This window comes from Marmota monax, unplaced genomic scaffold, assembly GCF_021218885.2.
Source record: "Marmota monax isolate L192 unplaced genomic scaffold, Marmota_monax_Labrador192_F-V1.1 WCK01_AAM20220418_F8-fsc00045, whole genome shotgun sequence".
Lineage (NCBI taxonomy): Eukaryota > Metazoa > Chordata > Mammalia > Rodentia > Sciuridae > Marmota > Marmota monax.
The window spans coordinates 10,899,479-10,913,424 of record NW_026692132.1 but is presented as its reverse complement, the minus strand read 5'-3'; the positions used below and the strand labels follow the sequence as shown (position 1 = coordinate 10,913,424).

The following is a 13,946-nucleotide window of genomic DNA, read 5'->3' as shown; positions in this document are numbered from 1 at the left end:
TGATGTGGTGGAAGGCTGCAACCTGCAGAGGTAGGTAGCCAGTGAGAAATGGGCTGATACAGGGTAGATAAAGATTTGAAGGATGGGGGTAATATTCCAAATTGATTCTGTTTAATTTCATTGCCTAGTGCAATGTAAAATCTTATTGTTCACATGAATCTTCAACAACATGTACAGTTTCTCTTTTAGGACTGTTGGGGAAAAAAGAGAGGAGGATGAGACTGATGTTTTATTTGGTACAGGGCAGAGAAAAGGGAATTCAGAGAGTATCTGTGGCAGGAGAGATGCCCTGGCAGGAATTTAGAGCTGGCAATGACTCTGAGAATCCAAGTCCTCAGGAATTTACAGACATTTTGCAGGAAGAACTGCATTTGGCAGGAGCCTCAGTGAGAGCCTGTGCTGAAAGAACTAGGGAAGTAACTTGGGGCTACATTAAAGGACAACAAAAAGTCGAGCTCATACTTCCATCTAGTGATAGGGTGAGATATGTCTGAAGACTTCAACATAATGTGGTGAGATTTTTTTGTTTTATTCTTTGATTTCATTATATGCCTTCCCTTGCCACAGAAAAATTACTCCCAAGTATCAGTATTTTTATCATAGAATAAGAATTTTATTTATTTGTGTATACAACATTTACTGACATCTGCCGATTTCATGTTGTCTGAAGATCATCATAGGTGAGTAAGATGAAGGCAAAACATAAAGTTTAACCTGGGGGACAGAGAGACATAAAAAAACCAACCACAGTGCAAGAAAGGATGGAGCATGTGCTGAGTGAAGTGCAGGGAGAGTGTTAATTGTGGTTGGGGAATACTGATACAGAACCCAGTGAATGAATGAATATTCCCTCTGAAGCTTCTATCTCCTTCTGAAATAACTTCTTCCTGTTAAGAAAAAAAAAAAAGCATTCTGACACAGTATACAAATGCATAAAAACCATCCTAAAACTGTACAAAGGAAATGTCATGGTATGTATAACTTATCATTTACCTGGTCCTGGTTTTCTGTGTCTGGAACAAAGATTTTTGAAGTACAACCTTCAAAGGCTAAGGAAGCAATATTGCACTGAGTGTGGGCCCTGGGGATCAGATGCCTGTGCACCTCATCTCTACCATTTTACTAGCTGTGTGACCTTGAGGAAATGACTACTTAACCTCCTTAGCATTAGATTAGCAGTCTATAAAATGGAATAGTACCTCATGGATTCAGTAAGCTAATTCATGTGAAGTGCTTGGATACTGGAAGTAATCAATGCATTTTAGCTATTATTTTTGTTATTCTGAAAATAGCATTGAGAGTTTTGCATTCATTCACAACTCGGATCACATTCTTTTGAATCTATATTTTCTGCTCATGTTAACTTATTTTTTTCTTTTTTTGTGTGGTGTTGGGGATCAACCTCAGGCTTTGCACATGCTAAGCAAGTACACCATTATATTTTGGATGAATGAAATCCTAAATTTACAGCTTACATAATTAAATCCTACTTTCTGTTGTTCAGAAGTTTCTTCTTTCCTACTTGGATAAGGGTGTGTGCCAAATGCACCAAATCAAACATAACTTTCCTATGTTCATATGTGAATACATCACCAGTGAAACTCCAAAACATGAACAACTACAAGAATGGGATCCTAATTAAAATAGGTTATACTCCACATATGTATATGATATGTCAAAATACACTTTATGGTCATGTATATATAAAAAGAACAAATAAAAACTGTAAAACTAAAAAGAATCAAATGCACCAGTTTTCTTCCTGTTAAATTTAATCAGTCTGCCTCATAGCTTCTTTAATCTCTTTGTATTTTTCTTAAGGTCCTAATAGTTATAGAATGCTGTATTCTCAGAGTTCTGTTATTTTATACAAGGGGGTAGTATTTTCTGTCAGTATTTTGTCAGTCCTCTGGACAGAAGCAGCTGTTTGATTCTGATCTGATCTTTAGGGTCTAGTTGCAAAGTGTGTTCTCTAAAGTATTATTTCGTAGGATTTCAATGGGTATTCCATAAAAATGATTATAATTTAGTAAACACTGAGTTAAACACTGTTCCTTTAGTACTATTTAGTATGCATCTGAATTTTTATAGGTAGTGTGTCTTGAAGTTATTTTTCCACAGCATGCTTCTGTGGGGATTGTCTTGAGGCACTAGCATTCTAGAAGTGCAATTTAAGCAATGCTGATACATAGTAAATTCTAGGTTCAGCTGATAGCTTAAATTCATTTTTCTGCAGTAATAATTTTCCTTGAAAGACAGTACTGTCTTATGTGAAAACATTTTTGTTATTCTTTGGATCACTCAAAAACTCTTAAGTGATCTTTTGATAGTGTATTCTTACCCCAGTAATACATCTATATATGCATACATATATACAAACACACATCCATAAAAATACATATATTTATCCTGATATTTTGCTGGATAAGTTTGACTATGTCTGCTGACTTAAAGGTGAAATTCTGTATTTTCTTGTTCGGCTTGCTTTTTTGAAAGCTTTCTAGGTAGTGATAGGTAGGCATGTATGGTAGGGTATGAAATCATACAGCCCTGATGTGGAATCATTGTTCAAGCACTTGACAGCCACATAATTTTGAACAAGTCACTTAGGATCTTTGGACTCTTTTCCCCCCTCATTTTTATCCAGAAGCACGAATTTTTATCCTTGTCCTTTGAATCCTTTCCTGAATACTATTTCTAACTGACTTAATCAAGTAAATACAAATCGGCATATTTCAAATCTGAATTTGGAGCTTAATTTGAATAAAAAAGTATATATTGGGACATGAGATATTCATAATCTTCTTGACTAATTATTAGCAGTGGCTGTCCATCGTTAATTACTTTCCCTACATGTGTATGTAAGCAGGAAAAATGGGTCACTGTTGATCACCTAGTGCCAAATCCTTGGCACTGGGCAGCTGTGGAGCATGGTATCATGTTCCTCCAGTCCACTCCAGGGGAGACACTCCTAAAGAGTTTGAACTGAGCCAGGAAGAAGAGTGGGTGACAGCTTGAAAAGAACCTTGGTAGTGTCATTGTCATAATTTCACCATATGATACTGTATTACTGAAGCTTAAAACTAAAATGAGGATCACTATAAAGTGATAAAAGAAATAGCTAGTATAAAAAAGTCTGGTCAAATTCTGAGTATATAAGGTCCAGTTTTTCTTTTCAGTAGATTTTTAGATATAAGTTACAGTGTGGTTTTCCAGGTAAATGCCCATTTCTCAGCCTCTTTCTTCCAAGCCTGTTCTAAGGGGAAAATATGAAATCCCCCTTATTTGAAACCATAAATATTACCATATAACTTCTGAATGCCTTCAATATCATCCTGTGCAAGTCTGAAACTTTGGGAATCTTCAGTTCTATAGGTTGGATACATCACAGCTCTAGGATCAGAGGAATGACCCAAGCCCAAAGAATGGCCAAGTTCATGAGTCGCAGCATACAGGAAGTTAATTCCTACAACCAAAGAGGTAACATAGAGTAACTATTAAAATAAGTATGAAAATACCTAATATATAATAATAAAAATAAAATAACTATAAAAATATCCAACTCTCAATCTTCCATAGCTTACTTATTCGCTTCTACACCTTGAAGACTGGGAAGGGGTGAGAAGGAGATTTTGCTTAGTAGTGCTTTAATACTACCATTTCTGCTTATTAAAGAAAAGTGATGTTTTTCTGCCTATTTGCTTCTTATATAATCACCTGGCAGTGATATTCTATAGTGGAAAGCAAAGACTTTAAAAGCATTAAGACCTACGTTTCTGACATAGCTCTGCTACTTAACTGACTGGACAGCTCTGGACAAATTAGTTGGTTCTGCTCAGCCTCACTTCTTTATCTATTAAACATAGATAATAATTCTTACTCTATAGATTTGCCAAGATAATTAGACTTTACCAATATGTGAAAAATAATGGCTGTTCAACAAATTATTACAACTTTGAATGTTAGGATAGAGAAAGTTAGCTTTGAGAACGTCAAGACCAAAGGAAGTATTTCCAGGCAATGCTGGGTTTTGTTTCTGATCTTGATTCATAAAATTTTGTGTGTGTGCGTGCGTGTGTGTGTGTGTGTGTGCGTGTGTATGAATGATATATGATATAGATGATATATAAATCATATGAGGTGATAATTGAATCTCTCTCAAATACATAGAATGCTTTGCAAGTTGGGGGAAAGAGTGAAACTGTGAATTTGAGGAGTTTCCAGAGCTTGATCTGTGTTGCATTAGATTGAAGGAAGCTGTCTTTAACTTACCATGAGTGGGAAGAAAGAAGAATGAAGATGTGCAAGATGTGGCAGAAAGGCAGCCTCACCATGTTACAGAAGTTAGATTTTCACTGCTTTGTTCAAACTGTGGTAAATTCCCATAGGCAAATACAAGTATTAATTTCACTTCCAGTGCCAGTTACTAGCCATTTCTTTTAAAGGATTGTTTTCTCTGAGGATTATTTACGTCAGAGCTCCACTCCATTAGTTCTCAGATGTGTCCATAATCTTTCACATTGTAAAATGATGAATATGATGGGTTAAGTCATGGAGCTTCTTCTTTTCATACAATAGTGAATAATCCCAGAATTGCATATAATTTTAAAATATTGTAGTCTTTGTTCCTCTTTTTTATTCAAGACACTTACTTTTGAGAAATATGAAGAGCTAAAATTCATTGAATTTTTAATATATTCCAAGCACTGTGCTAAGCATTGTACAATCATTTTTTAATTTAATTTAAGTAATCCTCTGGTGGACACTATTACTAGTCCTATTTCATAGAAGATAAAACTGAGGCTCAGAGACATTAAATAACTTAAAGACACCCAGCAAGAAAGATAGAGGTAAAACAAATTGATCCTGACACTGCTTGACTCCATAGCCAGAGTTTCCATCTTTAGTACTTACAATATTATGAATATATTGAATGAGATAAAACATCTAAAGCATATAGGACAGTGGTTGTCATTTAAGTTCTTGATAGATATCATAAATTAAAGCAAGTATCAGATGAACGTTAGAGTAAGTCTGGAAGTTGAAGGAGGTACAGTACAAGGGACATGGGACTCTGTACCTAGACCGCTGCCATCAGTCCAGAGTTCATCCTCATCAAAGTGAGCATCTCCTCCTAGGCCTGGCCCAGGTGCAAAGGCATGAGCCAGAGTGTTTCCTGGTCCATCAAAGGGGAGGAAGTCCCCATGAGCTGCAAGAAAATTGAGTGACTTCCCTTAGTGACTGGATTTTTTCCTAGTCATTTCATCTTTTTAGTTTACACGATTATTGAGACTGGAAAGAACAGCCCATTCCAAATGGTCCACACTGCTGGTAGCAGAAACCAGATGCATTTAGTTGCTTATTCAGTAAAGGCACTTTTCTTTCACAGAACCACTGCTCATCACCAATAGCCACCACATAGTAAAGGTTTACAGGATATAGTATTTTAAACATATTTATATCTAACTTATGATTGCATTTAAGTGTTTGTTAAATTTTATCACTTTGCTTGGCCAAATGGAGATGGGAGGGAGCATGAATGTGAGCTTTGCATTTGGTGGGTAATTTGTGTATCATTTCATGTATATTTTTCTTAAAAAGCTATTTTTTTTTCTTGTGAGCATACTAGATAGCATTGGAGAACTATACTCAAAGTCTGTTAAAAAAGATTTTGAAAGTCCTTTTATTTGTGAATCAGAGTTATTTATCTTTAGATGAGTGTCAGGTTGTACCCGGCTCATCCAGTTCTTGATAAACTTGTAGTGCTGTTATCACTGCTTTCCCTAACATTTTCTTCAATATTGTTAATATTGTGGGCTCAAGTTCAACGTACAGCTAAATTCATAGTACCCTGGCAGTTCAATATTAGAGAAGACCAAAATGGAAAATATTTTTCTAAATTTGCACCATGAAATCCTATTAATTAAGAGTAGTTCATGTAAATGCATTATATCTCTACAAGTCCTTTAATAATTCATGCTACAAAAAGATTATATATGTAAAGATTCATACTATAAAAGAGGGGTTGGAAAATGTTTTCTAAGAAGGGCCAGATAACAGGTAATTTAAGTGCTGTGCACTTTATGGATGCTGTCACAATTGTAGCCTGTCTGAAAGTGATTTTAAGACAATAGTTAAGTGAAGGAGCATGGCTGTGTTCCATAAAACTTAGTTTTAAAAAAAAAAACATGTTGGGCTGGATTGGGCTCATGAGTAATAGTTTTCCAGTTCCTGCATAAAAAGTGACTTTAATTTAACAAACTATAAAAATTGCAATAATATCTAATTAAAGGTTTTTTTTTTTTCTTCTTTTATTGTGATGCTGGAGATTGAACTCAGGACCTTGCACATGCTAAATACATGCTTTACCACTGAGCTACATCCCCACTCCTTATCAAAGGGTTTACATTTTTAAAAACAGAGAGCACTTATGTAAACAACAAATAAATAAAATAGCACATGGGATTAGCCTACAGGACTCATTCTTACCTCCTCTTGCAAAGCCAATCATGATATCAGCAGTTCCCATTCTAACTCTCTTGAAACGAAGTGGGATGTGCCTGCTCCACATGCTTAAAGCCTTTGCCACTATTTGATCCACTACGGCAGGTTTTAAGTCTGAAGTGTACGATAGGATCCTAGTAGCAAACAATAAAAAAAAAAATTTTGACCTGTTAGGACAAAGGCTTTATCAATTGTTTCTGTCAAAATGAGCCAAAACAAAACTGACCTGTAGGTGACTATTCTGGAAGTCCATTTTTGCCTCTTTGGGAATAGTGAGTATTCTGCAACATCTGGCACTCCACATCTGGGCTTCTGCATTATTTCTACGATGTGGGCGTTCAACCTTCCAGTTACAGGCAGGCCAAAGAACTTTTGCATCTCCTTGAGTTTGAATTCTAAACTGTTGGCATCCTTTTCTTTTGAATCATGAAGATAAAATCTCTTGAGATAGTGCTATTGAAAAGACAGTAAATAATTTGTAGTTCTTGTTATTGTCTTTTTTTTTATTTTAGAAATTTGCACTTCTTTTGCCTCTTTTTAAAAATTATTTTAGTTACAGATAAACCCAATACCTTTATTTATTTATTTTTATGTGGTGCTGAGGATCGAACTTAGTGCCTCACATGTGCAAGGCAAGTGCTCTACCACTGAGCCACAACCCCAGCCCTGCCTCTGTTTTTGTGGATTTATATAGTGATTTCAAGATAGAACAATTATATAGTCACTGAGTACAATAAATATGCGCTAATAAAGAGGAAATTTAATATTGATAATGAAGCACAAGTGTGCCATCCAGGAGAAAAATCTCCCAGTTTCTCTTTTTTTCCACCTTAAATGTTTTGAGGAAGACATACTGAACACTTTATGTAGCATAGACTTGTTTTTGGAACTTTCAGGAAGAATATCCTAGCGTGATCTCAAGAGGCACACCAAAACCTCCTTTAGCACCATGGACCCTGTGGGGAGATCGGAAGATCCCTGGCCCATCTAAGATCCTGCTGAGGTCTGGTACCAGCTAAAGGTTAAAGGGTCTTAACAATTTAGTCTGGGGAAATATTTAGGAGATTATTAGTTTAGTTAATTGAATTAATTGTCCAGATGAAGAAACCAAAGCTCATAACATCCAAATGATTTTCCTGATTTCACATGTTATGTTAGTAGCAGAATTGAGCCTGAGTTTCCTGCTTCCCAGTACCTCTTTTCCCTCTCTCCACTTTTTCCACCCTCTAGTCTCTCTTTCCCTCTTTTAAATCCCTACTACAACCTCTTTGAGAGGCTGTTAGATAAAGCAGATCTCCCAGATCTATCCCATGTAAACTGGGTCCCTGGGAATTTCTTAAAGTTTTCTAGTGTTTGCAAATGAAGATGGGAATCTAACAGGAAAAAAAAAAAAAAAAAAAAAGGAATGCACTAAAAGCAGCAGCAAACTCACAAGAATAATTTAAAGTACTTACTAGAGCCATTTATTTTAATTACACCTTAAACATCCTGTGAAGCAGGCATTTTACATATGATGAAACATGGCTTGTAAAAATAAAATAAATATAAAGTCACTCTGAAGGAGACTGTGTTCTGATTCCAAAACCATTTCATTAGAAAAACGTATAAGCGACCAGGAACAATAATGCATGCCTATATTCCCAGTGACTTGGAAGGCTGAGGCAGGAGGATTACAAGTTTGAGGCCAGCCTCAGCAATTTAGCAAGATCCTGTCTCAAAATAAAAAGGGTTGGGGATGTGGTTCAGTGGTAGAGCATCCCTGGGTTCAGTCCCCAGTATTTTATGCATGTGTGCATGTGTGTACACAAACATAGATGACATGAGTAGGCTTAGCTGATGTATGATAATATTTTTGTTGAAATGATTTAAACATTGGTTCAGTGATTTTCTATCAATATCGGAGTGGATGGTACTGGTCACTTGTCTGAGAACCTCTCAGGAGTATGAATTTTGCTTAAGAAACCTTATCAATGTTGTGCTCTCTATATCTGTTACCAATAATTGTGTGTCATTCAATACAACAAATACTTATTGTTCATGACAATTATGAATTAATTTCTTATTTAAGAGCAAATAGCCTTTTATCCCTTCTAGAGCCACAGACTTTATAAAGACACTCCTGGAAGAAGCACCTCTGCATTGAGATGACCTTTCCTGCTATGCATTAAACTTAGCTAAACTCCTTTTAGTTTTGACAGACTGTGTGTTAAATAAAGGAACTGAATATTCTTGAAAATCAATTCCTTCGGGAGAATTCATTAGGTAGACATAAATTGCTATAAAAACTGCTATTTGAGAGGTACAAAACTATTAAATATCAGTAATTTCATATGGTTCAATCTAATATATTATTGGACTTTTTAAAAAATCCAAGTTCATGTGAAGCAAAATTTGATTTTTCTTATGCTTAAGGCTTAAATTTATAAACAATGCTTAAAAGTAATCATGTATTATTTTGCCAAATCATATTTTTTAATACTTATTAGACTGCTTATTAAGTAATATATTAGAAGGAACATCATTTTTATAGAAAAACTTGTCCTTGATTCTTATCTCTGCCACTAAGAATCTACTACCATTCTAAGTTGAATGGGAATCAACTTCACTTTGCTTTCTCCTTGTTTTTAGAAAAGAGCTAAGGAATAAATGATGTAGTGTATATGGAAGTGCTCTATAATTGGCAATTATTATTCACTAGACTAATTCTTCGAGGTATAAAACATATAGTCTTATTATTTCCATTGGACCCATGAGAAAACAAATCCAGGAGTTATTGCCTTGCCTATTATCATCAGCTTATGGCAAAGCCGTAACCTCTACCCTTATTTTCTGAATTCAAAAGTAATTCTTATCTTAAGATGCAACATTCTATATCCTTTATGAAAATAATTTCAAGTTGCAATAAAAAATAATAAATCTTCAATTTATTGAGCATCAGTAATGTTCCAGGTACTGTATTAAATGCTTTATAACACCCTACTTGCTGATATTATTATCTCCAACTTCCAAATTGGAAAACTAAAGATCAGAGAAGTTAAATGACATTTTGAGGTTCATCTACATTGTGAGTGGAGGAGTTGGAACTCAAACCCAGTTTGGATAAGCTTTAAAGCCTGTTTTGAATGGTTACTTGATAAAAGCATATATTCCCTTTATTAAAAAAATATTATGAGAAAACTCATTGCAATATAACATGGAAGGAGAAATAATTGAAAAACACTTCTAATGCTGACAGCAAGACCACTGAACCCAGGTGAGTGGACCGTGACATACCTGAGCCTGTTCCCACTGCAGCTCACTCATGCCTCCCGCCTCTGGGGGCAGTGGCAGGGCCAGGTGTCCAGACAGCAGACACACAGCCCACAGCAGAGCCAACTGCATAACTGCCAGCAAGAGATGACTGTTCTCAGACCTGCGGTTGGTTTGATGTTTTCTGCCAGAGGCTGGAGAAATTTATATAGCTATTCAACCCTGGATGTGGCAATAGGTGACTCATTTGAATGTTTTCTTTCTTTTTAGAAAGTATGTGCTATTCTTCATTAACGACAATGAGGAAGTAATGTGTCCTTATTGGCAAGAGGAGCGTGATGTATTTATTTTTCAAGGGACTTTTTTTCTGTCTGCTATATAAATTTAACCCATGAGAAAACTCATTTTATTTGCCAGAATCAAATTATTACTCACCAGGCTTTCTCAATTTAAAAAATTTTGGGTTCATCATTTAGGATATTATTGTATCATGTATATTAAAAGGATTTTTCAAAAAATTGAAATGTATAGAAAAGTGCACAAAATTATAAATAATCAATATTATTAAGCCAATACTGTAACAATCACCAAAGTCAAGAAATAGAACATCACCAACATCCCCTGGTTCTTTATAGAGGAGGAGGATGATAGCAGTGGCAGATGGGAAGGCGGTACTGTGATGGTTGGTGGCCACCATAGAACTGTGTTCCATGGCCTCACCTTCCAATAGCTCAGTCAAGCAGTGAAAACTCCCTTCTTTAGGTGTACTTTTAAGTAGGTTATTTCTTTTCTTCGTGGTTAACACTGCTTCTCTTGAATTACATGAAAAACACCAAACAAAAAAATCTTCAAGCATGGGCTTGACTTGTTCATCTGCCCCACTTACCTTGCACCTTACTTTGTACTAGCAGGTTTCTCCAAAGCTGCTAGTTGAACTTGTTCAAGTTGGAAGTTATTTTGTTCAATTCTTTTTTTCCAATCTCTCTGACTCCAACTCCTATGCAGTTACAGGTAGGGCTGTGTTGGACCTCAATACACATAAAAATTATCTATATGTAAAGATTAAAGAACCACTGTCTAGAGATTCTGATCCATGTACTTAATTTTTACCAAAGATTAAATTGAAGCCAAGATTGAGGAAAGATTAACTTATGTCCCGAAAGTCACACAGCTAGTTAATAGTAGTTAAGACTCCCAGTCCAGTGCTTTTTCTATCACAACACAGCCTACTTATTTTGTAATAGGTCTGTTTTCCTCATTGTATTATATATTTTTTAGAGAGCACTATGGCTTATGACTAAAATACATCATGGGAGATACCTCAAATATGCTAGGATTTAAAAATTTAATGATGCAGATATATTTAAAAATACCTTGTTGGTGGGATTGTAAATTAATATGACCACTTTGGCAATCAGTATGGATGTTCCTCAAAAGACTAGGAATGGAACCACCATATGATCCAGCTAGACCACTCTTTGGTATTTATCCTAAAGAATTAAAGTCAGCATGCTATAATGATGTATGCAAACTCAAGTTTATAGTAGCACAGTTCACAATGGTCAAATTATGGAACCAGTCTAGGTGTCTGTCAACAGATGAATGGATAAAGAAAATGTAATATATATACAAAATGGTGTTTTATTCAGCCATAAAGAATAAAATTATGTCATTTGCAGGAAAATGTAAGGAACTAGAAAACTAGACTCAGAAAGTCAAGGGTCATATGTTTTCTCTCATATGTGGAATCTAGAGAAATAAAGGGGAAAATAAGTGTGTGTGGGTGATCTCATGAAAATAGAAGGGAAACCTGTAAAGTAGAGGAAGGGGACAAGAGGAAGGGAAGAGGGGAGGGAATGGGGAGGAACTGGGGAATATAACTGACCAATTATTCTGTGTGCTTGTATGAATATGTAACAGCAAATCCCATTATATATAATTATAATGCATCAATGAAAAAATATGCCAAAGATCATGACAGATATCTCCCTCACCAAAGAAGATAGACAAATAGTAAATAAGAATATGAAAAGATGCTCTACATTATATGTCATCAGGGAAATGTACATTAAAACCATAAGATGCTACTATTTGGTTACTAGAATGGCCAAAATGCAGAACATGGGCAACACCAAATGCAGATGCACTGGTGGGAATGTAAAATGGTATAGCCACTTTGAAAGACAGTTTGACAGTTTCTTTTTCTTTATTTTTAAAAATTAGTGCATTATAATTATATATAATAGCACAATTCATTGTTAGATATTTGTCCTTGTACACATGTAACAATGTCATTTGGTCACTTTAATTCGCAAGTATCTTTTCTCACTCCTCTTCCCTCCTCCAGATTCTTAGAAAACTTAACCTCCTCTTACTGTATAATCCATATAACCCAAAGGAGCTGAAAATGTATGCCAACACAAAAACCTGCATGTGGCTGTTTATAGCAGCTTTATTCATAATTGCCAAGTAACTAAGATATCTCTCAGTAGGTGGATAGACAAAAACCATGGTACATCCAGACAATGAAATATTACTTAGCACTAAAAAGAAATGAGATACCAAGCCATGCAAAGACATGGGAGAACCTTAAATGCATATTACTAAGTCAACAAAGGCAGCCTGAGAAGGCTAAACACTGCATGATTCCAACTATATGACATTCTAGAAAAGTCAAAATTATGGAGATGGTTCAATGGTTGCAGGAAAGGATTGAGTGAGGAGGATGAGGAAGAAATAGGTTGAGCATGGAGGATTCTTGTGCAACACCAAGGGTGAGTCCTTAGTGCAAACTGGGCACATGAAAAAACAAAAATGCTTGGATGGAGCTGAGAGAGCAGTTAGGTAGCTGGGGTCATGGGCAGTGGGGAGCCGGAAAGCTCCTAGGGGTCAAGTTGTTGAGAGTCAGCCTTGCATGCCAGGGAGTTTGGACTCTATCGTAAGGGGCAGGAAGGAATGTTTTAAGGGAAGAAGGGAGCACGATCAGATTTGTGATGTAAGAAAATGCTAGTGATTCCTCTGCAGATGGATTGTGGAAGGAGGGATAACTGCAGGAGGAACTTAGGCAGATAGACCAACCAGGAAGTTATGCTAATGGTCCAGATAGGAGTGGGAGGATGAGGTCTGAAACTAAGACTGTTATCTTAGGGATGGAAAAGAGGAAGAAAATCCAAGAAATATCTAAAACCTAGGCTTGAGAAAAACAAAATAAAACAAAATAAAAACTTGGGAGCTGATTGGTTGCAGAAGTGAGGAAGAAAGAATCAAAGATGATCTGAGCTTAATGGATGGTTATAGAGACAAAGCCTATAGGAAAAAGAACAAGGAGTAGATTTTCCCATTGGAAGAGGAACTTGGCTGTGGTTAAGCAATGACATCAATATTGGACACCCAGTTTGAGGAGTCAGCAGAAAACTCACATCTGGAACTCATGAGAGTTTTCTGGTCTGCAGATGCAGATACAAGTTGTAAGTGGCTTAAGGAAGGAAAAATCATACTTTTTTTTTTTTAGAGGGATATAGCATATATATAATAAAAATTTACCATCTTAGTCATTTTTAAATGTACAATTCAGTGGTGTTACTTATACTTACAACATTTAAAAACTATCACCAGTATTCATTTCCAGAATTTTTCCATCATCTCAAACAGAAACTCTGTATCCATTAATCAATAGCTCTCTTCTCCTTCCCCCCAGCCCCTGGTCATCTGCATTTTCCTCTCTGTCTCTATGAATTTGACTATTCTAGGTACTTCACATAAGTGTACTCATACAATAAATATCTTTTGGCATATGAGTTACTTCACTTAGCATACTAATTTTAAATATATCATTTTATAATTTTTTTCTATATCATTTTTATGGATAAATAATGTTCCATTGGATGAGTATTGTGTATCTGTTTACCCATTTATCCATCAGTGGACATTAGGCTGCTTTCAACTCTTTTGGCTGCTGAGAAAAATCATACAATGATACCAGTATGCAACTATCTGTTTGCATCCCTGTTCTAATTATTTTGGGTATAAATGTAGGAGTGGAATTGTTTGGTCATATGGCAATCCTGGGTTTAACTTTTTTGAGGAACCACCAAACTTTTCCACAATAGTCTCATCATTTTATATTCCTACCAGCATAGTACCGGGATTTTAATTTCTCTATATTCCCATCAACATTTTAAATTTTCTGTTAA

The 13,946-nt window shown here is 35.7% G+C and overlaps 1 protein-coding gene across 2 annotated transcripts; it reads right to left on the bottom strand.

Moving 5' to 3' along the window:
• Positions 1-589: 589 nt before the first annotated feature.
• Mmp7 (matrix metallopeptidase 7) lies at positions 590-9,948 on the bottom strand. Of its 2 annotated transcripts, XM_046466654.2 has the most exons (6): positions 9,778-9,948; positions 6,731-6,957; positions 6,490-6,638; positions 5,081-5,209; positions 3,305-3,466; positions 590-887 (listed from the first exon to the last, which is right to left on the bottom strand). In XM_046466654.2, the coding sequence occupies exons 1-6, from the start codon at positions 9,883-9,885 to the stop codon at positions 862-864; spliced, it is 801 nt and encodes a 266-aa protein (XP_046322610.1). In that variant the 5' UTR covers positions 9,886-9,948; the 3' UTR covers positions 590-861. The 2 variants fall into 2 exon arrangements, with proteins under 2 accessions (XP_046322610.1, XP_046322620.1); XM_046466664.2 differs by lacking the exon at positions 5,081-5,209.
• Positions 9,949-13,946: the final 3,998 nt, after the last annotated feature.

What these genes read in the sequence shown, in the direction of transcription:
- Mmp7 (XM_046466654.2), bottom strand. Translation starts at nt 9,885, where the DNA reads ATGCAGTTGGCTCTGCTGTGGGCTGTGTGTCTGCTGTCTGGACACCTG. An exon ending in TCCAGAATAGTCACCTACAG is followed by an intron (nt 6,639 to 6,730) that starts GTCAGTTTTGTT and finishes GTTTGCTACTAG; the next exon opens with GATCCTATCGTACACTTCAG. An exon ending in GACTGATGGCAGCGGTCTAG is followed by an intron (nt 3,467 to 5,080) that starts GTACAGAGTCCC and finishes CTTTGGTTGTAG; the next exon opens with GAATTAACTTCCTGTATGCT.